Genomic DNA, 26,695 nt, shown 5'->3' on the forward strand with positions numbered 1-26,695 from the left:
TTATTCTGTCTAGCAGTGTTACACTTTGGGAATAGTGGACGTCTATATGTACCAAGTTCCTTTAGTCTGCAAAGGTATCTTAGTTCTGACGCAGAGGAGGAAGAAGTGCTCAGATCTTGTACTTACAGTAAAATCTAACTTTTAGAGAGGCATATGCAATATACCCGTGAAATTGACACTTTATTTATTTGTTCAATGTATTTACAATCTGCAAACAGAACCAGCTAGGTCTTTAATATATATGATCACTCTTTTAAAAATATACTGCTACTTTATTTTTACCATCCTGTACTTTTGACTTATTGTGATTTTCCTCATGAAATTACACATACTTTGTTATTTGATATTATGTAAGTCTATCCTCCTCACTTTATCTGCATTATACTTCTGCTGTTGTAATAATGTTTTCTGTAAAAGTACAAGAGTGTAGGAATATTCTGTTACAAATAAAAGTCCTGCGTTCAAAATGTTACCCAAGTAAAAGAACAAAGGCTTGACACACCCAGCCAGATTTCAGCTGGCCTTCTATGTAAGTTAGGGTTACAGGGTGAAACACGAGGCCAACAGCATTGCGTAAAAGATGCATCTTTTGACTTTGGCCCATGCTCAAAGTCATTTTCATGTTAAATCCCTTATAATCTGCTGCTTCATACTAACAATGCTGTCGTTCATAAATGCTGCTGTGCTTACAGTTTACCACCAGATATACAACCAACATGCCATTCTGCGTCAGTGGTTCTGCTAACTCCAACGTAATACTTAAAATGACAAAATGATGTCCATAATAAAACGACAACAATCTATTTAATGCAACCTTTTGCAATTTCTGCTAGACCAAATATTACTCCCTGCTTGTCATGCCTTATTTTATGCCTCAGAATAACATATTTGAATGTAGCTTACATAACAGTTTGACAATGTTAACGGTAGGTCACTGAAAGTTAATTGAAACATGAGCAGCAACTGAGTCTACGTTTCAGAATAAGTATGAGAACCAACTTGTTTTACTATTAATTTGATTGGTTGAATGCAGTTTGAAGCTAGAGCAATACGAAAGTGCTGAATAATTGTCATTTCATTTATGTTAGTGATTGAGTACTGTGTATGGAAAGCCAACAGTGCCACAATATGCCAATATTTCAATATACTTTTTTCTGTTCGTTTTTCATTACATTAATAGTTTAAAACACTGTTTTTTATGTATCTATCCTTGTTAAAATTGTTAATAGATATGTTTTGCATGTTCATACCCCCTGATGTTAGCTTAGAGGTCATAGCGCTGGTTTTAAATGCGGGGCCAGGGGTTACAAAAAAAAGGGTACATTTTTGTCTTCAGCTATGTTCAACGTCATGTTAAATCACATATTAAATGCTTCATACTTGCAATGCTGTAGTTCACTAATGCTCTACAGCTTGGTTTGGCATGCTTGGTTTCTATTAATACCAAAGAGAACAGGAAGTTTTACATTTAATTATCGTGTGATATTTTTCTCCCCTCATATTCCAGAAGAATTACAGTATGTGCTGTTTAAACAAGAGATGATTTGACCAGCCTTTCAGCCCTTTTGTCTGTGATTTAGTTGCAACAGTAGGACATCGACCCGTGAGTAAACCAATTTGAGATATGTGACAAATATTCCCAGAGGAAGTCCAGTATTTAGCTTCATGTCATCGTAACATGTCCCCTGGCGTAGCTCAGCAGCAGATCACAGACTATAGGATCTGCCCTGTACCCCGGCATTTATTGGATTATTGTTCCAGAGAATAGCTGCGAAAGATCAGTGGCCTGTCAACATGCCTTTGAAACATGTAAACAATTAACAGTGGGGCTTCACACACTGAGGACACATAATGTCCTAATGTCCCTATAGCTAGAGGTATTTGTCATAGAAGGCAGACGATGAAGGAATCCTTGTTACAACAAACGGTGCAAGTTTATTTGGTTATTTTGTCTTAAAATATGAAATATGTTGTGCAACAAGCCTGCAATGTACAATATACACTCTGTTATACTATATTGTGCAATAATACAAATAAAAAGCAATAATAATAATAAACCGTAATTCATACTTTATATGATATCTCAACACCTTTGTATGTTTATTTAGAAATTGTACTTTTAAAATGCAACTACTTGTTTTTAACCATCAATGTTTACCGATGTGTCTTTATTTTTAGCTTGTTGCAACATGTAATAGGCTAGCTTACTCTTTTATTGTTTCCCTTTTATCTATTAAGTAATTATTGCTGTAATGCTGTACTTTTCCCAGATGCGGGAATAAGTACAGACATTTCGGATTCTTAATCTAATTCTAAAAGCTGTGTATTCTAGTGGAGTGGAATCAAGTCAAGAATGAACACAGCAATACAAAAGGCATTTAACAAACTTAAAAAGGCACACATTTACACAGAGAACAGACTTTTTTAGAAATCTTCAGGAAACAGCGTCTGTTATCAAAGAAAAAAGATGATTTCATGTGTAACGGCTCCACACTACAGCTTCAAAAAAAGCCTGGAGCTGGGCGTGTCTGAAACTCGACCAACAACCAATCACATGAATCTCCCGCCCCTGACACACAAGCAGCGGTTTGATTGGCTCGAGCTTGTACTGGCATATGATTTGATTGGCTGACGCTTCCACCGAAAGCTTCAGAAGCTTCAAAAGTTGAACATTGCTCAACTTTTGCAGCCTTTGTGTGTGTGTGTGTGTGTGTGTGTGTGTGTGTGTGTGTGTGTGTGTATGTGTGTGTCATCTGCAGACATCTTTACTCTAACATGGACTGATACAAGAGTCCAGCCAACCTCACTAATGTTATGTTTCACACAGCAGAGAAACAGTTTCTTTAATCCATCTTCTGAGGTAATAGTACCCTGTAGTGCCGAGAGATATGGAGTCAGAGGCAGTGCAAGGAAGGTGCAAGAATAGTAATTTATTCACAAGCGGCAAAGGACATGTTGTCGGGTCGCAGCCCGGGTCGACAAGAGAGAGAGCTAAGAGGGCACACACTATGTATAGGTAACCCATCACATGTCCGTGTGGGAACAATAACCGCAACTGTAGTTCCAAGTTTGAATGATGTCCCAGTGGTTAAATGGTGGTCACCACAACACACAACATAAATATGCCAGAGGTTAAAGTAACTGCTTGATATTTACATGCTAGATTGTCTCTGTTTAGCATAGAAGGGGATACAGGAGGAACTAGAAATAAAGTAAACAATTAAGAAAATAGAAAACAAATATGTATAGAAAAATAAGAAATAAGTAAAATGTTCACTAAAAGATAAAATCTAATTAAATACAATCAAAAGTATTTATATGGTTGGTAGTTTAAATACAAATGTGCACATGTAACCTATATATCAGGAACTTAGAAGATATATTGAATAGTGGAAGAGCGTAAGTGAATATATTGTTAAATACGATTTGGTCATTTTGAAAGTTACAAGCTAGTAATTTACTGTAAATAAATAATGCATTGGATTGTGAGCTCCAGCAAAAATAACTTCATTTTTATAAATGCAGATCTTCCCTCAGGGTTAAAACAAACAGCTTTACTAAATCAGTTTTTGTAAAAATGACTGTTTGTCTTTCTTTTATGTGAATAATGAGAAATGCTGAATTCTGAAGCATTATATTATATATGTTTAAGAGTCAAATAGCTCATGTTTTGGACGACAGAGAACATTATAAATAGTGTATTTTGTGTGGGCTGAAAAGCCAAACTATAATAGTTGTTTTTCTATTCTATTCTTAAAGTGTGTATGAGAAGGAGACGGGGGTGGCAACAATCTAATAACCTAGTGTGTTTAACAAAGTTTTACCTCTGAAATGTAGAGGCTAAACCAAACTATCCCATATCCCCAACCTCCCACCACACACACATTTAACAATAAACATAAACTGTAATGAAGGATTCACAGAAGAATCACCAAATCTAACAAAATCAGAGATGCTTTGGAGTCAGTAGCAGGTCAGAGAGATAAAAGGCTTCTTGGATTGCTTCCTTTATTACTGCTAAGGGTGAGGGGATCCAATCAGCAGTCAGTCTGAGGTGACAAGCAGGCACTGATCAGCTGTTGATTACCTGGAGTGAAGAAAGGGGAAGAAGAGAAAAGAGAGCCGGAGGGAAAAACAAAACCCAGCCTGCCTGTTTCGTAACCGACAGTGACCCCTGAACCTCGACGACAACAAAATCTCCACTTTCCCCGAGACTGGCTGGCAGCACACACACACACACACACGCACGCACGCACGCACGCACGCACACGCACGCACACACACACACACACACACACACACACACACACACACACACACACACACACACACACGCACATGCACGCACGCACGCATTAAGGGCAGAGTTAGAAATGGAAGAAGTTAAACACACAATCCAGGCTGAATGCAACATAGTTGAAACTGCCAAATTAGGAAGAGCAAATCCTCAGACTGTGTGAGTGCACAAATAAACACATTTATAATGTCACTTCCCCATCCAAGGCACGAGTAGATCTGAGTTTGAATATATTTGTGTATTGCTCCAGAGCAGCTTCTGTGTTCAGCATGAGTTCCCCTGACAATCTAAATCAGTAAGACATAAACCAGAAGTAAACCCCAAATCCTGATTCGTAGTACAGGCCACTGGTCAAGAACTTTCATTCAAATTAAATGGCACAAACAAGCAAATAAACGCATGAACAACAAGATGTTATTGATGAAAAAGGGGAGAAACCAGTGAACAATGACCAGTTTGTCCATTTGTCCTTCAGGACATCCTGTAGTTTATCCCTGAGATCTGACACGGCTGCTGTCACGTCCTCAAAGTAGTACAGAGGACTACTTTTACAAACTGTTTTTCTTTTTATGACTTTTCTTTTAATGTGTGTTATTATCTTCAAAATGTAATTCATGCATTCAACACATTAAGACTTGAAAGAAGCTCTGGTGCTTTCTCTCTCTCAAGCTTTACAAGAGCTTTACAAATGGTTGTTTTATCTGGCTTAACGAACCCTAAACTCTACTACAACGCTGGTTATCATTTATACGAGTCAAACTGGAGAATCTCGGTATGGCTATGAGCACTTCACATAGAAGGAGCAGAGTAAGAAATGGAAGAAGTTAAACACACAATCCCGGCTGAATACAACATAGTTGAAACTGCCAAATTAGGAAGAGCAAATCCTCAGACTGTTTGTTAACATATTAACAGCTATGTGCCAAAACACATGCAAATGAAGGGAAATCTACACCAACCTGACGAAACATGTGCAGGGTTTACTAAAATATTTTCACAGGTTTTTCAGAAAATAAAATAAAATCTGAAGTTATTATTATTTTCTTAATCCTATGAATAAATAAAAAATGCAAATATCTTGTTTCAGAAAAATATATTTGTTTAAGTAAAAAAAGAAAATACTGAGATGTTCACTTCTGTCCTCTTAGCTCTTTTATTAATAGCACCGGCCGGCCTCCGACGGGAGGCTGCCACCCTCGCCCTGGCCAGGAAGGCACAAAAGTATGACTGGCACATCCTGCACCACACCACAATAACTCCAGCACCTCCAAACAGACTCAAGTCCCGCCACCCCTACAACATAGCAGCTCAAGAGATGCTCAACTCCACCTCTGAGGACATCTCCAGAGATGCATGGTTGGCAGCAGCTTGGAAGAAGGAGTGGGTGTCAGCCGGGCCCTCCCGAATCCACCGTTACATCTGGGACCCAGGAGATGGCACCATTGGAGGAGACGACCTACCGCGCCGGCAGTGGACCACTCTAAACCGTCTACGAACTGGGGTCGGTCGCTTTAAAACCACGATGAAGACGTGGGGCTTGGCGGACAGTGCGGCATGCGAGTGCGGTGACCCTGAGCAGACCGCTGTCCATATAATCACCATCTGCCCCTTATATAGACCACCCTCGGAAGCCAGCCTCTTCGACCTAGGACCAGAGATGCGGGCATGGCTACACGACACCGAGTTGGACATATAACGTTATACGAAAGAAGAAGAAGCTCTTTTATTAACATGAAAAACTCCAACACTTTAATTTTTACAGACATGTAAATGTGACACTCATCTCACATCTTGAAAATTAAAATAGAAACACCATTTATTGCAAACTCAACCTGTTTTCTTTTAATGTGTGATATTTCCTTCTTCAAACTTTCATTTGTGCATTCAACACATTGAGACTTAGACAAAAATAAAAGACCTTTAGAATAAAATATCTCCAATGAAAGAAGCTATTGTGCTTTCTCTCTCTCTCATGCTTTACAATAGAAACAACAATATACAAATAAAACAATATCGATATTCAACACATATTTACTGCGTCAGGCCGTTGTGTCCTTGGGCAAGACACTTCACCCGAATTTGCTTCTGTGGGTATTGTCCACAGTAGATGACCATTACATGTATGATCTGTATGTGTAATGTGTATTTGTAAAGCGCTTTGAGAGTCTTTGATAAAGCGCTATAATAAAAATATAAGGATTATTATTATTATTATTATTATTATTATTATTATTATTATATTTAGAGCAAAGTTTACATTTCCATGCAGAGAAATATCAGTTGAGGTTAACATGGGTAAACAGACACAGGAAGGAGCGCCGCCTAAAGAAACTCCAACATCTACAGAACAACTCACGAGAAGATGTTAAAGCACATCCCATAATGTTTGATTGACAGCTGATCTCTGTGCAGTGAAGACATGAACACTCAGCTCTCAGCAACAATGATGGACTAGGGCTGTACCCGAATATCCACATTTTTGGTCGTTGGCCTACTATTCGGTTTTCAATTTCGTTATTCGGATATTGGTTTAAATAAAAAAAGAAGACGTTATAGACTTAGATCGAATTTACGTTGAATCTAACACTGGTGCGTTTACCCGCTTGGTGCGGTTCGTTTGGGTCGGTGTGAACACAGTCCGAGACCTCTTAAGTGAACTAAACAACCGGACTCTGGTCCGCTTAAAAGTGGTCGTGGACCGCTTGCTAGTGAACTCTGGAGCGGTTCATTGCTGGTGTGAACGCAATCCGCACCAAAACATAGGAAGCGTAGTATTTACGCGTCACAAGAACGCGGATGTCTTCAAAGTCTTTAGTGAAAGAGTGAAGCAGAATGAAATGCTGAACAGTGTCGTGTAAAGTAAAAATGCTCTGTCAACTATACATAAAAGTCAGAGCCACCTGCCGTCGGTGAAACGCCCCTCCTTACTGCAGAACGTCTCTCATATGGGTTATGTTTTTTATCACATGTTGTCTGATTGTATAATCATATGTTTGTTGAACCGCATTTCCGTGCACATGACTTGTGTTTAAAGTTTATAGTCCGTTTGAATTTAGCCTGTGTGAACGCAAACCGAACCTTCTGAAAAATGAAGTTTCCCCCCGTGCGCACCGAATATCAGAATATTCACTGCTGATTACTACCGAATATCCGGAGCCCGTAAAATGGTATTCGGGACAGCCGTAAGATGGACACACAATGAGTTTAAGTAGACATTTCCTCAAATGACTTCAGGCTATTTCAGTTTACACAACTCAGCTGTGTCTCCATAACCATAAAACGAACTCCAACATGTAGCGGCTGAGTGAACGTGGTCTGGACTCTGTGGAGGAGAGTCATGGTTTCAGAGACGCTGTAGAAGGACAGAATACCTGCTCTGTGATCCAAGTACACGCCTACGCTGGAGGACTGAGGACCTGAAACGGGAGTGATGGTACTGTTATAAAGAAATGTATAACTGCTTTGGTTACACTCTAACGCCCAAGATTTGTCATTGAATCCAAATCTACATTCTTTCCCCCCACCTGCTCTGCTGATATTCTTGTATGCGACTGCTACACAAACTCTTCTCCCTCTCCACTTCACCTCCCAGTAACAACGTCCAGTCAGACTCTCTCTACTCAGGACCTGAGGCCATACAATGAACCTGTCTGGGTGACTAGAATAAGACTGTTGTTGTTCCATGTATGTTGCTTTTCTGCTCCCCTCAGATAATAACAGCTGTGTGTGTGCTGTGTTTGGATCCAGTGTGATTCCCTGTGAATATTCTAAGAACCCAGCTCTGGTGGTGGGCTCTGCTGCTGGCCGTAAAACATCCACTTCAGTCGGTGAGACGTTTGTCCATTCCTCTCTCAGGACGTCCTGTAGTTTGTCTCTGACTGCTGACAGGGCCGCCGTCACGTCCTCAAAGTAGCTCAGAGGACGGATGTTGGTGCTGGAGGAGTGTCTAGCTTCACTGAGGGCTGGCAGTGAGGGGTAGCTGAGCAGAAACTGGTTGTGGTCCTCTGTGTGAGACAGCAGCTGCAGCTCAGCGTCTCTCCTCTTCAGCTCAGAGATCTCCTGCTCCAGCTTCTTCTGGAGCTCTCTGACTCGACTCACTTCTCTCTCCTGCTGGGATCTGACCTGCTGCTTCACATCAGAGCTTCTCTTCTGCATGAGACGGTTCAGCTCAGTGAACGTCTTCTCACTGTCCTCCACTGCTTTACCAGCAGAGCGATTGACGGCCTCCACCTCCTGCTGAAGCCGCTTCACCTCCTTCTCTCTGTCCTGGATTCTCTGCTGGATGTTTAGTCGACTCCCCTCCAGCTCTCTCTGCCTCCTCTCTGCTGCAGCTGACACCGTGTCGTGGCCTTTGTGTTCGTCCACAGAGCAGAGATAACAGATACTCTGCTGATCAGTGCGGCAGAACAGCTTCATCACCTCGCCGTGACGAGAGCAGATGTTCTCCTGGAGCTTCTTGGAGGGCTCCACCAGCTTGTGTTTCTTAAACGTAGCTGCGTCAAAGTGAGGCTGGAGGTGTGTCTCACAATAAGAGGCCAAACACTGCAGGCAGGACTTACAGGCTCTCAGTTTTCTCCCAGTGCAGACATCACAGGCCACATCTTCAGCTCCAGCATAGCAGTGATCTGCAGGAGCAGCTTGGAGTCCTGTCTTCTTCAGCTCGTCTACTAAATCTGCTAACATGGTGCTTTTCAGCAGGACAGGCCTCGGCGTGAAGCTCTTTCTACACTGAGGGCAGCTGTGGACTTTCTTCCTATCCTCTCCATCCCAGTGGCGTTTGATACAGTCCATGCAGTAGCTGTGTCCACAGGGAATAGTGACCGGATCCTTCAGTAGATCCAGACAGATGGAACAAGAGAAGGTTTCCCGGTCCAGCTGAACTCCTCCCTGCGCCATCTCACCTCTCAGTGATAGTTACGGACTGCAGACAGAAGGTAAAATATCCACTTTCTCTGAACAGAAACAATCTCTGACAGACAACCTCCTCTCCTCCTGCTTTTGCTCGCTCAATGAGGAATGAGGAAACAGCTTTCTCATTTAACATGTTGCTTTTTGCCAACCTTTGAAGGGGCGGGAACATTGAAATACCTTGATAGGGTGTAGCTCAGTGTGTTTGGGAGCAGGAAGCAAGGCGAACAGGTTTAACTGCATTCAACACATCTTTGTGTGAGAGGCAGGGTGTGTTATCTGTCATTAAGAAGCTGCAGTAAGAGTATTTAGACATAAAGCTATGAAATATCCTCAATTTTCTTAGGATCTCCAAGTAAAGTTAATGTACTTTCCTAAAAAAAAAAATCAAAAACAGTGTGTGTTGTTTAGTTTATTACCATGTGCTTGCCTCTTTATTTAAAACTTGTTGACATTTGGGGGGAAATTCCTTATTGCAACTACAGACTCTAGACTCTGGAAAGAGTAGTCGCCGGCCAACTCCATCTGCACATGTCCAGCTATGAGCTCTATGAGCCCCTCCAATCCGGCTTCAGACTTCATCACAGCACGGAGACCACCCTCATCAAGATCATCAACGATCTCCTCATTGCTGCAGCGTTTTGACACTATCTCCCACACCATCCTCCTCAACCGCCTATCTGCCCTCCTAGGTCAATCAATCAATCAATCAATCAATCAATCAATCAATCAATCAATCAATCAATCAATCAATCAATCAATGTTTATTTATATAGCCCAATATCACAAATGTTACATTTGTCTCAGTGGTCTTCACAGTGTGTACAGAATATCAGTATGACAATACGACACGCTCTGTCCTTAGACCCTCACATCGTACAAGGAAAAACTTCCAGAGAAAACCCACAGTTTAAGGGAAAAATTGGAGAAACCTCAGGGAGAGCAACAGAGGAGGGATCCCTCTCCCAGGACGGACGGACGGACAGACGGACGGACGGCCGGACGGACGTGCAATAGATGCTGTGTGTAAATCGAAGAGATAATATATTTCACAGCATAGGTAGACCAAATGTTTCGAAATGCATGTGTCTATAATAAGAGGATGAATCCACGAGGATGTCAACAATCCTGTGGGAGCCATCAGGGAAGTTGAGTCTGGGTGTCACTAGGTGTCACTGGCACCGCCCTCTCCTGGTTCGCATCCTACCTCCACAACAGGGAACAGTTTGTTACCATCAATGGCTTGAATTCCCCCCCAGCCCCAGTCAATCATGGTGTCCCTCAAGGCTCTGTGCTTGGCCCCCTCCTGTTCACCATTGACATGCTCCCCCTCAGCCAGATCATCTACCATCACGGACTCAACTTCCACTGCTATGCTGATGATACCCAAATCTATCTCAGCACTACAGCTTCTTGGAGGGCTCCACCAGCTTGTGTTTTTTTAAATGTAGCTGCGTCATAATGAGGCTGGAGGTGTTTGTCACAATAAGAGGCCAAACACACCAGACAGGACACATCTTCAGCTCCAGCATAGCAGTGATCAGCAGGAGCTTCTTTAACTCTTCTGTTTCTCCGCTAAACCTGCTAACGTGATGCTTTTTCTTTTTCAGCTCTGGTTTCAATGTCATCCCGGTTTTACGGTCTAAAAAGTGTTGAAGCAGTTTTTATCACTCTCTGAAGAACAAGAAGATATTTATTTTACCTTTTATTACTTTAAACTCGATGACTAAGTTTCAGATGTACAAACTACGGTGGCCGCTAAGTGCAATCGCGCTACAACGGCCCAAACACTTACATTAGGAGTAACGTGCTGCAGCTTCAAAAACAATGAAACATATTAACAGCAATGTGCCAAAACCAGGCTTGGATTTTCGTCATTTTAGGGGCAAGGCCATTTGGCATTTGGTGTCACACATGTTTTCAGCGCGCAAAGGCCACATGCCAGGGCACAAAGGCCATTGAAGAAAAAATGAGGATTTGGAGCTTACAAATAAATAACTTCACTTTCTAATGACAAAACACAAATCACTTTTTTAATATCAATAATCGTATTATCATATAGGCCTATGCCTCCTTAGTATTACCGTATATAAAATGAAATACTTTACTTTGAATCATTAGTGTTTGGTATGTTTTCCATCTACTACTTCTCCCATTCACAAATCCGAAATGAAATAAAAAATTCTATTAATATGTAACAAATATATTCCATTTCAGAGCAGAAGAAACAGCCTTCAATGGTCAAACTCTGCACATCATTCAGCAGTGCACAGTGAAGCTCCAACATCCAACTGTATGAACAAGCAATACTTTGAAATGCAAAAGTGTGTGTGTGTGTGTGTGTGTGTGTGTGTGTGTCTCTTTAATCAACTGCTCACAGCTTCTCATATCTGTTCAGAAACTAGACAAAAGTTAAACAAGTACAAACCACACTGTTAAAAAGGATATTGGTTTTTAGTCAGATGGGCAAATGTTATCATGCTGAGTGAACCCACTGCCCATTACAACTCATTAAGACGAGTTACAAAAACCTCAACTTGAAAAATATTTGTAAACTCAGAATAATCCGTTGCATTAAATTGATAACATGAGTCAGCCTCGGCATTGTATGTAACACGCATGCACCCACAATATGACGTCACACGCAGTGTCCCAAAACTGAAATGAATTTGAAATCCGAGTTGGCTGCCATCTTTCTTCCTCGCTCAGAGCCCGGACTGGAGATATCAAGTAAGTACATTCAAATGTAATCTAGTTCATCAGCAGACAATGCGAATTCATCCTCTAACGTTAGTCTCTGTCTCAGACTGACTGTCGCCACACTTTTTGATGCATATTTCATATTTAACAGTGCACAGACTGTCTCTGTCATGACGAATACAGTCGCTGATTTAATTCTGTCTTTAGGACGTTGTTGTGAGTGTGGACGGAGCAGCTACAACGTTAGTTTAGCCTGATCGATCCAATCTCCATTCACAAAACACGCATTTTAAAAAGGTTTTTGCATGCCGTCTTGTCTGCACACTTGTCAAAGCATTAAAGCGTGGTTTTTACTAACCGTTATCAGTATGTAGTTACTTCGGCATCATTTTGAAACGTGTATTCCAATAAAATCACGGTAACATAGGTTAATTTGGTCGTAGTTGGTTTCCACCACAGTATTTACATGGATATAAGCCCAGCCCCCTCTCCAGCGCGTCCCGTTTGAATGACAGGAGTAAACACAGCTGACAGCCGCGGTGAAACTCCAGCGGTTAGAGCGATGAGAATATTCGCATCGCGTCCGTTGTGAACGCAGCATAATGCAGTTCAGAAACCACTGTTCTGACGCTTTTAAAGCAACTTTTAACAGTGTGAGGGTCCCAAAGGCCATGGTGGCCGTAGGACGTACAATTATTTGTGGGGCATAACAGCCAGACCGAGGGGCTACGACGGCCATGGCCGTCATGGCCGCCATGGCCGCCGTGAAAATCCCACCCTGGCCAAAACACATGCAAATGAAGAGATATTTACACCAACCTGACGAAATGTTTTAGATATTTTTCAAATAAAAAAAACAGAAGACTCAGACTTTCAATTTTGTCCTCTCAGCTTTTTTATTAACAAGAAAAACCCCAACATTTTATTTTTTACGGACATGTAAATGTGGCACTCATCTCACATCTTGAAAATAGAAACACAATTTATTACAAACTCAACCTGTTAGCTTTTCTTTTAATGTGTGTTATTTCCTTCTTCAAAATTTAATTTATGCATTTGTTACTGGCATCAGGCCTATGGGTACCTGGGCCAGCAGCAGACTCTACCTCTTTATATGATAAACACACAAGGCAGAAACGAAAGCTGTTTGTAGCCAGGGGCGGACTGGGACTACAAATCAGCCCGGGACTCTCGACCGGCCAGCTTCGGTACCGCCGGCCCACCTCGGTACCGCAAGTAAATACCGCTAGTAAATACCGCTAGTAAATTGTCAACGTGGGGGGGTGCTAGTGACTTATCCGACCGATCCACATCGTCCAACCGGCCGACTTCAGTACCGGCCCATCGGGATTCGTCCTGAACGTCCCGATGGCCAGTCCGCCCGTTTGTAGCTCAACTGCAGGATTTAATCTGCTTATTTGGAAACAATCCACAACAAAAGCATTTATCTATGCTCATTTCTATGAGGCAAAAACATTTAGATAATAATGAGGCAACAGCATTTAGATAATAATGATGACATCATGGTCAAAATAAAACAGAAATGTACAATAAAATCATCACACTCAGAACTCACTGTTATCCTCACACTCAAATTCCAATACAATACATACACACTTCAAAGAAACATAGCCTATATAACCGATATGCATAAACACAATATACCTCTCACAGTCATTTACATCATACACCAAGCAACACGTGTTTACATAGTACTGTTTCACCTTCACTTTAGCTCCGCTAGCCACTAACCGCTAGCGTCCCATTGCACATAAGTATACATAAATGCAAAAAAACAACGATTATAACATATCACACTCAATCAAAACACACTCACAACACTTATACCCCTTATACTGGGAAACTAAGGTGTCATTTGAAGGACTTAAAACCCACCTGTATATGACAAACACACGAGGCAGAAACGTTAGCTGTTTGTAGCTCAACTGCAGGATTTAATCTGCAGTTACGGCCCGTCTACACTACAGGCATACATTTTTTTTAAGCTAGGCGTGTCTGAAGATTGGCGATTTTTTGCGAGCAACGCGACCAACAACCAATCACATGAATCTCCCGCCCCCGACATGCAAAGCAATAGCAATGTTAAAACAAAGTAAACTGGATATAAACTCCCCAAACAGGCGAAAACCTACCAGTTTCACCCACTGTCTCTGCCACCTCCCTCCATGCCTGGTTCCTCCGGTTTGTATCCCGGTAAATAGTTCTGGTCGGAAAGAACCGGGTGATTTGCTACCGTAATTTCTCGTTTGGAATATGAGGAAATGAACTGCGGTCTGGCTCTCCCAGCTTGCACGAGGTTTGATTGGCTAGCGCTTGTACTGGCGGGATTTGCATAAACGGGATTTGATTGGCTGATGCCAGCTTCGAAAGCATCGGGAGCATCAAAAGTTGAACATTGCTCAACTTTTGATGCTCACGATGCTCGCAAAGCCATGCTCCGCTCCCCACAATGCAGTTCGGCGCAGATTCAAAATCTTCTACGTCACCCCATTCAAGTGAATGGGCGAAGCGTTGAAAGCATTTTTCGATGCCTGTAGTGTAGACAGGCCGTAATATCTCTCACAGGCTCCGCCCTCTACTGGACTCTATGGGTACTACCCAAGCGGCAAACTCTGGGGAACAGCCGGGACGCCAATACGGAAGTGCCACACACTGCAGTTCATACATGGGTCGCTAGGGACTGGCTGCAGAAAGGAGCAATTTCCATAGACCCCCATGTTAAAATGCCCAACTTTACAGCAGAAAAAAACATGTTTCTACCCATGGTGAAGAAACAAGGGGATGAGTGGTAACTTGCTCACTCTGAACTTTACCTCCACACTACATTACATTACTGTTAAGAGCTAGATATTGAACTCTATTGGAGCTGTTTGCACTACTCTCCAGCTGCCAGCTGTCATACATTCCATGCATTCCGTTTCAAAAGCTTCACATACAGATACAGCATTCCCTTGTGGTCTAGTGGCTAGGATTCGGCGCTCTCACCGCCGCGGCCCGGGTTAGATTCCCGGTCAGGGAACACTCTTTACTTACTGAATTTCACGGCCGTTTAATTCAAAACAACTCCCACATACAACGATAGATTGTGCAGACATTGTGCTGACATTCCGTGTGGTTCCATGGTGTAATGGTTAGCACTTTGGACTCTGAATCCAGCGATCCGAGTTCAAATCTCGGTGGAATCTTGCTTTGATTAGGTACATGCTTACTCAACAGACTATCGTCAGTGCCTCAGACACAATGAACATAAAAGGAAAACCACCTGGAATTTTATTTTTTAAGGGCCTCTATTGCAAAAAAGGTAAAGAAGAACGATTGGATCTGGTATGCGCTGCCTTTGTCAAGGTTGAAAATTGAAATGGCCGACAATGAGTACAGTACATTTTTGCCAGCCTTGGAGTGCTAAACATCCAGCAGAGTGGCGCAGCGGAAGCGTGCTGGGCCCATAACCCAGAGGTCGATGGATCGAAACCATCCTCTGCTAATTGTAAATGCTTTGGATCAGCAGATTCTCTCTTTCCATTTTAACCCTGTTCACAAGGCCATATTTACATAGGACGATGCACCCGTAATCACAAGTGCTAAAGTGTAGCTGATGCAAACGTTGCTGAAATTAACAACCTACAGTCCTCCAATCTTCCAACTGAGCTATGGAGGTGTGCATACAAGCTAAATTGTTCAGCCTGTGTATTGATGCGGAAGGTAATCATCAAACAACAGTTGTCTTGCAAAGCTTCAACATTCACTCGTCTACTGACCCTGGCCGGGGAACATGTCAAGATTTGGGAAGAGCCCTTTGAGTAACTCGAGGAGCCAAAACAACACATCTTGGGCCGCAGCCAGGTATAGGAGAGGTGTGGTCTGTTGAGCACATAATTGCCTCTCTGCTCATTTCAAAGGATATTGTTCTGTTTGTTTCAACCAACTATGACCTTGGCGCATACTGGTGCAGTTTGCAGTTGAAGGTGAAGTGGCAGAGAGATGAGTTAGTTTCGTGTGTGAGTCTCTGTGTAAAGATACAATTTCTTTGAATACAGTGTGGACATTTCATGTGGTTCCATGGTGTAATGGTTAGCACTCTGGACTTTGAATCCAGTGATCCGAGTTCAAATCTCGGTGGAACCTTTCTTTGAGTACGCTGAAAAAAGCCAGCTTCTACATCTCATGAGGATCTTGTAGCAGGATAGTGGTTGCAATATAGAAGATGGAGAGTGACTTGAGAATGAGTCTATCTAGTCAAGGGAATAATCTGAGTGGCGTTAGGACAACAACCTGGACCGCAAAACCTCTAAAACCAAGGAGTTGACTGCAGGAGAAAAAAGAAGGAATTCCACCATATGTGTGGAGAAATGGAAGGCATGGAGAAATTCAAGTTTCTTGAAGTCAATATGTCAAAACATTTTACAAGGATCTCCAACACATCACACCGGGTTAAAAAGGCCCAGCAAAGACTCTACTTCCCCGAGGAACTAAAACAAGCCAGGCTCCCAGAGAAACTTTGTGAAGAAACAAGGGGATGAGTGGTAACTTGCTCACTCTGAACTTTACCTCCACACTACATTACATTACTGTTAAGAGCTAGATATTGAACTCTATTGGAGCTGTTTGCACTACTCTCCAGCTTCCAGCTGTCATACATTCCATGCATTCAGTTTCAACCACCTGGAATTTTATTTTTTAAGGGCCTCTATTGCAAAAGGTAAAGAAGAATGATTGGATCTGGAATGCGCTGCCTTTGTCAAGTTTGAAAATTGAAACGGCCGACAATGAGTACAGTACATTTTTGCCAGCCTTGGAGTGCTAAACATCCAGCAGAGTGGCGCAGCGGAAGCGTGCTGGGCCCATAACCCAGAGGTCGATGGATCGAAACCATCCTCTGCTAATTGTAAATGCTTTGGATCAGCAGATTCTCTCTTTCCATTTTAACCCTGTTCACAAGGCCATATTTACATAGGACGATGCATCCGTAATCACAAGTGCTAAAGTGTAGCCGATGCAAACATTTCTGCAATTAACAACTGTTAGAGATATGAATGGACAACTAGTCCGCTTTTTCAAATCTCCGCGCGTCCCTAAACAAGCTGGTTATATTACAGGAAGGAATCCAGAGCATACAATTAACCGATAACAATAATCTACTTTAATGGTAATAAGACAATGCAATACAATCAAATACAGTACAAATTCAATACAGTTATCTTTGGGATCCCACATTTACCTGATACTCACGTGAGCCAGCCAGAGGAAAGAGAGGGAGCACATAGCGTGGTTCCTGTCTAAATACCTCGCTTACAAGAGGAGGAGTTATCTGCGCCTCCCTTCCAGACCTCCGTGATTGGCTGCCCAAATATCATCAACACCTCACATCTTAAGTTTCCCAATCACAGTGGCTCAGCTTCATTATCACAGGGATCTGAGTTGACCGTATGTTAACTCCTCACCTTCCCCCCTTCTTCCTTTGTCCTCAAAAAACCACATGTTAACAGGCCCAAAACCAGCTCACAGTTTTCTACACAAATAATTTTCCCCTTTTAAGCTTATTCATAGTTTACTAACATGAATACATACAAATATTTCCTTACAATTCCCCCTTTTGCACTCTTAAAAAAGAGTGCAACTTACACAAGGCACTTGAAACATAACTATTGTCGCTCCTCTCCACTGTGTTCATCGCTCAACATTATATTTAGAGCCCTTTAAACATTTGGAAACAGCCCTTCATAGCAATTTCTTATGGCAGAATGAGAGGGAGACCAAAAAATGTCAAAAAACTGCATCCTTGTCTGCTGAGTCTCCATACTTGTCCTCTCCGGATACAACTCGAATGGTTTCATCAGACCATCTCTGAGGGCAGGATGCATTTAGGCGCCAGGACCCTGTGGTAGTCTTTCAGACAGTAGATTTTATTCTCAGTGTCCACAGTGAAGGGCACTCCGTCCAGGCTCTCGTTGCGGATGATGCAGCGGAAGCAACCGGGGCAGTAAGACTTCCCCAGGGCCTGCAGGATCATGTCCATGATCAGATGTCCACATGCGTTGCACTTGTCTGCAGACTGCTGGAACTCAGAGTACAGAAAGTCCTCTTCACAGAAAACCCTTCCTGCGTCATAGTAGAACGCCTTCCCTCTCAGCCTTCGACTACAGGCGCTGCAGGTGAAGCAGCTGTCATGGTAGAGGCTGCCCATAGCTTGGCAGGCCTGGCTGGCTCCATACACCGTCTTGTTGTACTTAACACACACTCCTGTTTCAGCGGAGAGTGGAGTCCCCTGATTTCTTCTAGGGTCCTCGCAGGTGTTTTCCCCGCCGCACACTGGCTCCAGTGGTACCAGTTGTCCCCCTTTCCTTGTAGGCGGACGGCATGGGATGTCCTCTGGGTCACTCGGTCGGGGCCAGAGAGCCTGGGGTTGACAGTCAGCCTCCTACGTCTCGGGTCCCTCTTTTGGCGTCAACAACCTGTGTGGAGAAATCTGATACAAATCCCTCAAGCCTACGCTCCGGGCTCTGGGGCCCTCGGCTGTTTGACCCACCAGTGTGTGGCCACTTGGAGCCTGTTGGTGGGGTGTCTTAAAACAACAGACGTCTGTGCACAGGTTTTCTAAATTAATTGTGCAGCTTCAGAATCTTAATACTTGGACTGTGCCAACTAAATAAGAACCCCAACATCTTTAGGTAAACTAAATAACATATTTCAATAGCTCTGAATTTCTGACAAGCATCTGTGTTTATTTTTAAATGAAATCCTTGAGATCTCATTAAAAATCTAAATATGATTTGAACTGCTAATGTTTCTGGTAAAGAAACACACTAATGTTATCGATTCAAAAACAACCAAAATCACAATACTAACAAAGTGAATGGCTTCCTGGTGATACTGCTTCTACCCGTCAGTGCTTAGATATTATCCTACTGAAAAAATGAATACAGAATTCCAACAAACTGTCATCAAATGTCTTTCTATTATAAATGTAGATGAAATGTATATCCCCATAATGACCTAAACAATAAAGTCTATGGCTTTTACTTCTTTACCAGGCTAGTTACATGATGTTGTCTGTTGAAACATTACTCACAGGTCAGCTTCTTCAGTATTCCATTCTGGACTTACATCTCTCCCAGCAGCCCCTTGGCCACTGATTCTTTATCTGTGTTACCTGCTATAACTCAATCAATATTAGAGACATGTCAACATTCATCAAACAGTGTGTTATCCCCAAATATGGAGCAGGTCAATTCTAAAACTGTCAATCAATGGTCAGATTAAACAATGGAGTTGGAGTAGCCGGTTCCTTTCAGTCCCTAAATGAAAAATGTACATTGTGAAGTTTACACTCCCCCTTTTTTACACATTATCTCATGTGTAAACAAAATCCTGTATGGGAAGAAAACCTTCAGGTCATAATGGATTATAAGACAATACCAAACATTTCTCCCAAATGTACATCCATCATTTCCCCAGTAAACACTCCAGTAAGTGTTTCTCTCCATCTTTCAGTCCTAAAAGAAACAGAATCTTCATGTGTTAGTTTGAGCTTCACATTCTGCAAACAGCCACCTCCTGTGGGAGTGAAATATCATCAAGCAGATTAGATACGGTTTCCCCTTTTGTGCAATGTTAGGAAACCTCTCATTTCACACATTATTATCACACAAAAAGAATGTGTTAGTCCAAAACATGCTTGATTAGTCATCGTTTTAAATCATGTAGTTGCACTGATCAGGTGCAGACATACACTCACTCACACTCACACTGTCAGGTTGTAAAGTCAGGTTTGGTCAGGTACACCTCAGAGTCAGACATTGACAGTGCCTTCCCAAGTTACCCTGTCGGTCAGGGTTAAAGGTCAGTTGGTCTCAGTCTTTTTGGCCATGTGTCGTGCTCTGCAGAGACTCCGATCTTCCAGCACAGGCCAGCATCCTCCGTCTATAAAAATCTGTATATATGGAGCGCCATCATTTATTAATTCACAATTACAACTATAATGTTCAAGATATCTCTAACTTTTCATTGGAACAGCGGTTTCCCAAATTCCCTGAAAAGTGTTAGCCAACAAATGTCACTTCCTTATTGTACTACTACTATTACTGCAATTCATTTACACCTAATTAGTATTAAAATGACTAATAGATCTATTTCAGAAACTTGTGTACATCACTATCTTGTGTCAAAACATTACTAGGATCTGTAAAGGTCTGCTATGTATTCCATAACTCATTCTATCAATTTATCTTCAATTCTGGTGCACTTAAAGAACAATGTTACCTTCTTTAACAGTGCGTGGAACTCTGGGTGTCCAAACATGCAACAAATACTCCCTACTGTAACAAATTAAAACACTACCAAATTCACACACGAATAAAAAGTCCAGTGCATACTTCCTTCATGCCCCCCCCCCCTTTCCTATCAGTGTGTTTTAGAATGATTTTCTACTTCACTTTAATAGTTCTCCTCTTTTCCGCTATTTTTTATTTACCAATTGACTAATTTATGGTCAATACATCTTCTTATCTTCACTTATTTATCAAGTCAATTCAAGTTCTTTACAATACATTAGTAGATACCTTGTGGAGTATTCACAATAACTAATCCCCTCTAGGATATGTAATCCATTCATCTTCAAGCAGATACTATGTCCTTATTTATGTTTTGTTCATGATAACAATGGTATAACAACCACACGTTTTACCCATAGCTAGTTTCTATAACAAGACTATTATGTGTGACATAATAATCAGATGTCTTGTTTGCTAACCAAGAATATTAAACTTTAATCTTTTCAGCATTCCAGACCATCGTTTAAACAATCAGCCTCCCCTCTCAAACACTAATTTTATTGTTGTACACCACCCTCTGGAAAACTCTTGCACAGTTATGCTGTCAAATCATCGCATCATTTCCTCAGAGTCTGAACCGTCTGAGACCAGCCTGTCTCAAGATCTTGTCACAATGTGAACAGTCAGTGATGCGTTGTCCTCTGCAGCTGTAGTCAGTGGCAGAGTCCCCAAAAAAGCTAGGACCGGCCCTGGTCAGTGGGCTCCACGGAAACTCTCCCTGGGATTGGGATGAGGGAAGGAATCACTTGGCAGACACACATTGTCCTCTGTACAGCAGAAATCCCCCAAAACCGCAGTACCTCTTCACACCACTGTTGCCTTGACAACGAGGCACAAGTATAATGTCAATATCTCCTCAGAGATGCGTTCTTTGCACACTTCTTCTGTTCGCAGTGAGCAACTCTTCACCAACACACTGATTCAGAGAACCCAAAAGGTGGTGCAGAACTATCCAATGCTGCTGTAATCACAGCCATTCAGCTACTGAGAAAAACTCAATTTAAATCTCTCTCCCAACGGGTTACAAAATAAAACGGCTGAGTGTCTATATGGTCAGGAATGCTGAAACATGTGAATGTTAAAACAAATCAATGGCAGTAGTCTACCCAGATTCTTTACTCCATTAAAAGTAGTAAAACCACATTGTAAAATCTCTTTTTTATCTTTAGAAACCATGAGGAATGACAGTTCTCATAAAACACTATTCTTCCTTACTTCAGTTCTAAATCAAATTAGCCAGACAGGAAACCCCCTTTAACCACTTGCTTATTCTATTCTTTTTGAAATTGTTTATCTAAGTTGTGTTACAAGCAGGTTAGATCTGTAATGAATTAAAATCAATATTTAAGGACGTAATATAAGTTAAATATATTGTTAAGCTAATTACTGTTTTATTGTGAAGGCATCTCTGGCGAACAGCGGCCTTTGGCTTTTATTTTGAAAGGCCGTTCCGGAACAGTGAGTTTGATTTCTAGAAACACGGCAAGTTAACAATCGTTCTAATGCATTAACTAAAGTCGTGAAAGAGACAAGGAGGGGGAAGGCGTGTGGAAGCAAGCCATGAACTGAAAATGCCACCAATCCACTGTTTTAACGTGATGGCGCACATTGAAAACCGAAGCGGGCATAAGCACCCCTGTCATATACTGACAAGCGTTCAAAAACCCTTCTGCTTATCACTTAGGCTACTACTTTTTGTTTTATTCATAACCTAAAAATACAATTGTGATGAATAGCTTGCTCTTGTACCATTACATTTACCAACATAAAACAAGGTCTTTACTAATCAACAATGACAACCTACAGACAGAACAATCAAGAAACAGACCAATACAACTCCTAAATAACATTACAATATATATTTCTCCCAGTGAGTTCGTTATCTAATGTTTAACAAATTCTCATCTTTTTATGTGTAGTAAATTGATCAGTTAATGTCGAATAGTATGAAATTCACTATGCAATGTTTCTTATTTATTTAAGTATACAAGCCTTTTCTTTAGCTCCCTGTTTGATTCCACTTAAAATCAATCTCTTAATCTGTTCCCATTGCTCCCGGTACCTCCCTGGAATTTCAGAATTGTCTTTACTCTTCTGATGTTCCATATTGACTTCGCTTTTATTTATCTGACTTAATTAATATGTGTTCACTTGTATTAATATACTGGGCTATTGTCTTCGTTCCCTTCTTCAATACCGACCAGCAATTTAATGAGTAAACTCTAAGGGTGTTACCCCCTTTCAGCCACTAGATGGCAGCAGCAGACCATAAATGAGCTTCACTCTTCTGAGTGCATTGTCAATCGCTCACATAAGTATTTTAGGTAAAAATCACACAGATTTATTCCCCGTACAGTTTGTCCAGCTTGATAATGTGATGTTTATTTCAACAGGCAGACCAAACCTTGAACGGTGCTTCAACACTCATAAGGAATGTGACCATACCATGGGGCTTAAAAACCCAGGTTTTAGCGAGCCCTTTATCACACGTTTGCTTTTCAAATTAATTTTTACAGACAAGGGAAACGAGAGCCGGTCCCGTCACAATTTCAGTGACGTTTGCGTTGTCTCCCAGGAATTGAACATATAGCAGACCGCTGGCACTTAGCTTTTGGCCTTAGTCTGCTATCTAACCCCAGTTTTAAACGGTGACCCGATCTGAAATATCGAGTTTCCAGGTTTCGTCGTGCAGGAATTTCACCTCGCAACCCACGAACTGCACCGTTTCCACGCCACTCAGGAATAAACTACCTGAGGTCCACGCCAAACCGCTTTACTTCTCGTTACGCAGGACTTTCTGTCTACCTTGCGATCAACGTTCACGTGTTTTATATAACTTTCCTAACATAGTAAAATATGCATTGTATATTCCATTTAAACTTCAAAAACACTGTGAAACGCCTACAGACAATCTGGTTTTTTACCTTATTTGTAGTTGCAGGGCCCTGCTTATTGTCTGAGATGTCTAAAAGTGTTTGTTCCCGACCCATTCCGGTCGTCTGGATCCCTCCACAGCTCTGTTTATCTGGCACGTCGGATCACCATTTGTTAGAAATTTGAATGGACAACTGGTCCGCTTTTTCAAATCTCCACGCGTCCCTAAACAAGCTGGTTATTCTTACAGGAAGGAATCCAGAGCATACAATTAACCGTTTAACAATAATCTACTTTAATGGTAATATGACAATGCAATACAATCAATACAGTACAAATTCAATACAGTTATCTTTGGGATCCCACATTTACCTGATACTCACGTGAGCCAGCCAGAGGAAAGAGACCGAACACAGAGTGGTTCCTGTCTAAATACCTCGCTTACAAGAGGAGTTATCTGCGCCTCCCTTCCAGACCTCCGTGATTGGCTGCCCAAATATCCCCAACACCTCACTTCTTAAGTTTCCCAATCACAGTGGCTTAGCTTTATTATCTCAGGGATCTGAGTTGACTGTAAGTCAACTCCTCACCTTCCCCCTTCTTCCTTTGTCCTCAAAAACCACATGTTAGCAGGCCCCAAATCCAGCTCACAGTTTTCTACACAAATCATTTCCCCCTTTTAAGCTTCTTCATAGTTTGCATGAATACATACAAATATTTCCTTAGTCCTCACATTTATGAAAGGATAAAACAGATAAATCAATATAAAACACAAACACAGGTATTGTTTGAACAGTATTCACTTAACTGCTACTATTTGATAATTACCAGAGGAACTCAAGGGACCTCTTTTAATATCTGGAAATTGCAACAAGACTTTCTGCCATTTCAAATGTAACACACTTCTTAAATATCAGATGCTGCATAGTGCAAACAGCTCCAATAGAGTTCAATATCTAGCTCTTAACAGTAATGTAATGTAGTGTGGAGGTGAAGTTCAGAGTGAGCAAGTTACCACTCATCCCCTTGTTTCTTCACAAAGTTTCTCTGGGAGCCTGGCTTGTTTTAGTTCCTCGGGGAAGTAGAGTCTTTGCTGGGCCTTTTTAACCCGGTGTGATGTGTTGGAGATCCTTGTAAAATGTTTTGACATATTGACTTCAAGAAACTTGAATTTCTCCATGCCTTCCATTTCTCCACACATATGGTGGAATTCCTTCTTTTTTCTCCTGCAGTCAACTCCTTGGTTTTAGAGGTTTTGCGGTCCAGGTTGTTGTCCTAACGCCACTCAGATTATTCCCTTGACTAGATAGACTCATTCTCAAGTCACTCTCCATCTTCTATATTGCAACCACTATCCTGCTACAAGATCCTCATGAGATGTAGAAGCTGGCTTTTTTCAGCGTACTCAAAGAAAGGTTCCACCGAGATTTGAACTCGGATCGCTGGATTCAGAGTCCAGAGTGCTGACCATTACACCATGGAACCACATGAAATGTCCACACTGTATTCAAATAAATTGTATCTTTACACAGAGACTCACACACGAAACTAACTCATCTCTCTGCCACTTCACCTTCAACTGCAAACTGCACCAGTATGCGCCAAGGTCATAGTTGGTTGAAACAAACAATATCCTTTGAAATGAGCAGAGAGGCAATTTTGTGCTCAACAGACCACACCTCTCCTATACCTGGCTGCGGCCCAAGATGTGTTGTTTTGGCTCCTCAAGTTACTCAAAGGGCTCTTCTCAAATCTTGACATGTTCCCCGGCCAGGGTCAGTAGACGAGTGAATGTTAAAGCTTTGCAAGACAACTGTTGTTTGATGATTACCTTCCGCATCAATACACAGGCTGAACAATTTAAGCTTGTATGCACACCTCCATAGCTCAGTTGGAAGATTGGAGGACTATAGGTTGTTAATTGCAGCAATGTTTGCATCGGCTACACTTTAGCACTTGTGATTACGGGTGCATCGTCCTATGTAAATATGGCCTTGTGAACAGGGTTAAAATGGAAAGAGAGAATCTGCTGATCCAAAGCATTTACAATTAGCAGAGGATGGTTTCGATCCATCGACCTCTGGGTTATGGGCCCAGCACGCTTCCGCTGCGCCACTCTGCTGGATGTTTAGCACTCCAAGGCTGGCAAAAATGTACTGTACTCATTGTCGGCCGTTTCAATTTTCAACCTTGACAAAGGCAGCGCATACCAGATCCAATCGTTCTTCTTTACCTTTTGCAATAGAGGCCCTTAAAAAATAAAATTCCAGGTGGTTTTCCTTTTACGTTCATTGTGTCTGAGGCACTGACGATAGTCTGTTGAGTAAGCATGTACCTAATCAAAGCAAGGTTCCACCGAGATTTGAACTCGGATCGCTGGATTCAGAGTCCAAAGTGCTAACCATTACACCATGGAACCACACTGAATGTCAGCACAATGTCTGCACAATCTATCGTTTTATGCGGGAGTTGTTTTGAATGAAACGGCCGTGAAATTCAGTAAGTAAAGAGTGTTCCCTGACCGGGAATCGAACCCGGGCCGCGGCGGTGAGAGCGCCGAATCCTAGCCACTAGACCACCAGGGAATGCTGTATCTGTATGTGAAGCTTTTGAAACGGAATGCATAGAATGTATGACAGCTGGCAGCTGGAGAGTAGTGCAAACAGCTCCAATAGAGTTCAATATCTAGCTCTTAACAGTAATGTAATGTAGTGTGGAGGTAAAGTTCAGAGTGAGCAAGTTACCACTCATCCCCTTGTTTCTTCACAAAGTTTCTCTGGGAGCCTGGCTTGTTTTAGTTCCTCGGGGAAGTAGAGTCTTTGCTGGGCCTTTTTAACCCGGTGTGATGTGTTGGAGATCCTTGTAAAATGTTTTGACATATTGACTTCAAGAAACTTGAATTTCTCCATGCCTTCCATTTCTCCACACATATGGTGGAATTCCTTCTTTTTTCTCCTGCAGTCAACTCCTTGGTTTTAGAGGTTTTAAGGTCCAGGTTGTTGTCCTAACACCACTCAGATTATTCCCTTGACTAGATAGACTCATTCTCAAGTCACTCTCCATCTTCTATATTGCAACCACTATCCTGCTACAAGATCCTCATGAGATGTAGAAGCTGGCTTTTTTCAGCGTACTCAAAGAAAGGTTCCACCGAGATTTGAACTCGGATCACTGGATTCAAAGTCCAGAGTGCTAACCATTACACCATGGAACCACATGAAATGTCCACACTGTATTCAAAGAAATTGTATCTTTACACAGAGACTCACACACGAAACTAACTCATCTCTCTGCCACTTCACCTTCAACTGCAAACTGCACCAGTATGCGCCAAGGTCATAGTTGGTTGAAACAAAGAATATCCTTTGAAATGAGCAGAGAGGCAATTTTGTGCTCAACAGACCACACCTCTCCTATACCTGGCTGAGGCCCAAGATGTGTTGTTTTGGCTCCTCAAGTTACTCAAAGGGCTCTTCTCAAATCTTGACATGTTCCCCGGCCAGGGTCAGTAGACGAGTGAATGTTAAAGCTTTGCAAGACAACTGTTGTTTGATGATTACCTTCC

The 26,695-nt window shown here is 41.9% G+C and overlaps 2 protein-coding genes and 9 non-coding genes across 11 annotated transcripts in view; 4 read left to right on the top strand and 7 right to left on the bottom strand.

Moving 5' to 3' along the window:
* Positions 1–7,537: 7,537 nt before the first annotated feature.
* On the bottom strand, positions 7,538–9,193 carry LOC117462408 (tripartite motif-containing protein 16-like). Its single transcript, XM_034104630.1, has one exon. The coding sequence runs from the start codon at positions 9,191–9,193 to the stop codon at positions 7,538–7,540; it is 1,656 nt and encodes a 551-aa protein (XP_033960521.1).
* Positions 9,194–15,039: 5,846 nt separating this feature from the next.
* On the top strand, positions 15,040–15,111 carry trnaq-cug (transfer RNA glutamine (anticodon CUG)). The gene has a single exon. It is a non-coding gene; the product is annotated as a tRNA-Gln (tRNA).
* Positions 15,112–15,338: 227 nt separating this feature from the next.
* Positions 15,339–15,410, top strand: trnam-cau (transfer RNA methionine (anticodon CAU)). Its single transcript has one exon. It is a non-coding gene; the product is annotated as a tRNA-Met (tRNA).
* A 569-nt stretch (positions 15,411–15,979) lies between these two features.
* Positions 15,980–16,051, top strand: trnaq-uug (transfer RNA glutamine (anticodon UUG)). Its single transcript has one exon. It is a non-coding gene; the product is annotated as a tRNA-Gln (tRNA).
* A 685-nt stretch (positions 16,052–16,736) lies between these two features.
* trnam-cau (transfer RNA methionine (anticodon CAU)) lies at positions 16,737–16,808 on the top strand. The gene has a single exon. It is a non-coding gene; the product is annotated as a tRNA-Met (tRNA).
* Positions 16,809–17,759: 951 nt separating this feature from the next.
* Positions 17,760–26,695, bottom strand: part of LOC139435663 (tripartite motif-containing protein 29-like) — a 24,570-nt gene continuing 15,634 nt past the window's right edge. Inside the window, exon 2 of the mRNA XM_071206410.1 lies at positions 17,760–17,924. Coding sequence (XP_071062511.1) covers positions 17,760–17,924 — 165 coding nt within the window. The remainder of the gene's footprint in view (positions 17,925–26,695) is intronic.
* Positions 24,544–24,615, bottom strand: trnaq-cug (transfer RNA glutamine (anticodon CUG)). The gene has a single exon. It is a non-coding gene; the product is annotated as a tRNA-Gln (tRNA).
* On the bottom strand, positions 25,181–25,252 carry trnam-cau (transfer RNA methionine (anticodon CAU)). Its single transcript has one exon. It is a non-coding gene; the product is annotated as a tRNA-Met (tRNA).
* Positions 25,478–25,549, bottom strand: trnaq-cug (transfer RNA glutamine (anticodon CUG)). The gene has a single exon. It is a non-coding gene; the product is annotated as a tRNA-Gln (tRNA).
* On the bottom strand, positions 25,644–25,715 carry trnae-cuc (transfer RNA glutamic acid (anticodon CUC)). Its single transcript has one exon. It is a non-coding gene; the product is annotated as a tRNA-Glu (tRNA).
* Positions 26,273–26,344, bottom strand: trnaq-uug (transfer RNA glutamine (anticodon UUG)). Its single transcript has one exon. It is a non-coding gene; the product is annotated as a tRNA-Gln (tRNA).

The sequence above is a fragment of the Pseudochaenichthys georgianus genome, chromosome 17 (genome assembly GCF_902827115.2).
Source record: "Pseudochaenichthys georgianus chromosome 17, fPseGeo1.2, whole genome shotgun sequence".
In the NCBI taxonomy this organism is placed as follows: Eukaryota; Metazoa; Chordata; class Actinopteri; order Perciformes; family Channichthyidae; genus Pseudochaenichthys; species Pseudochaenichthys georgianus.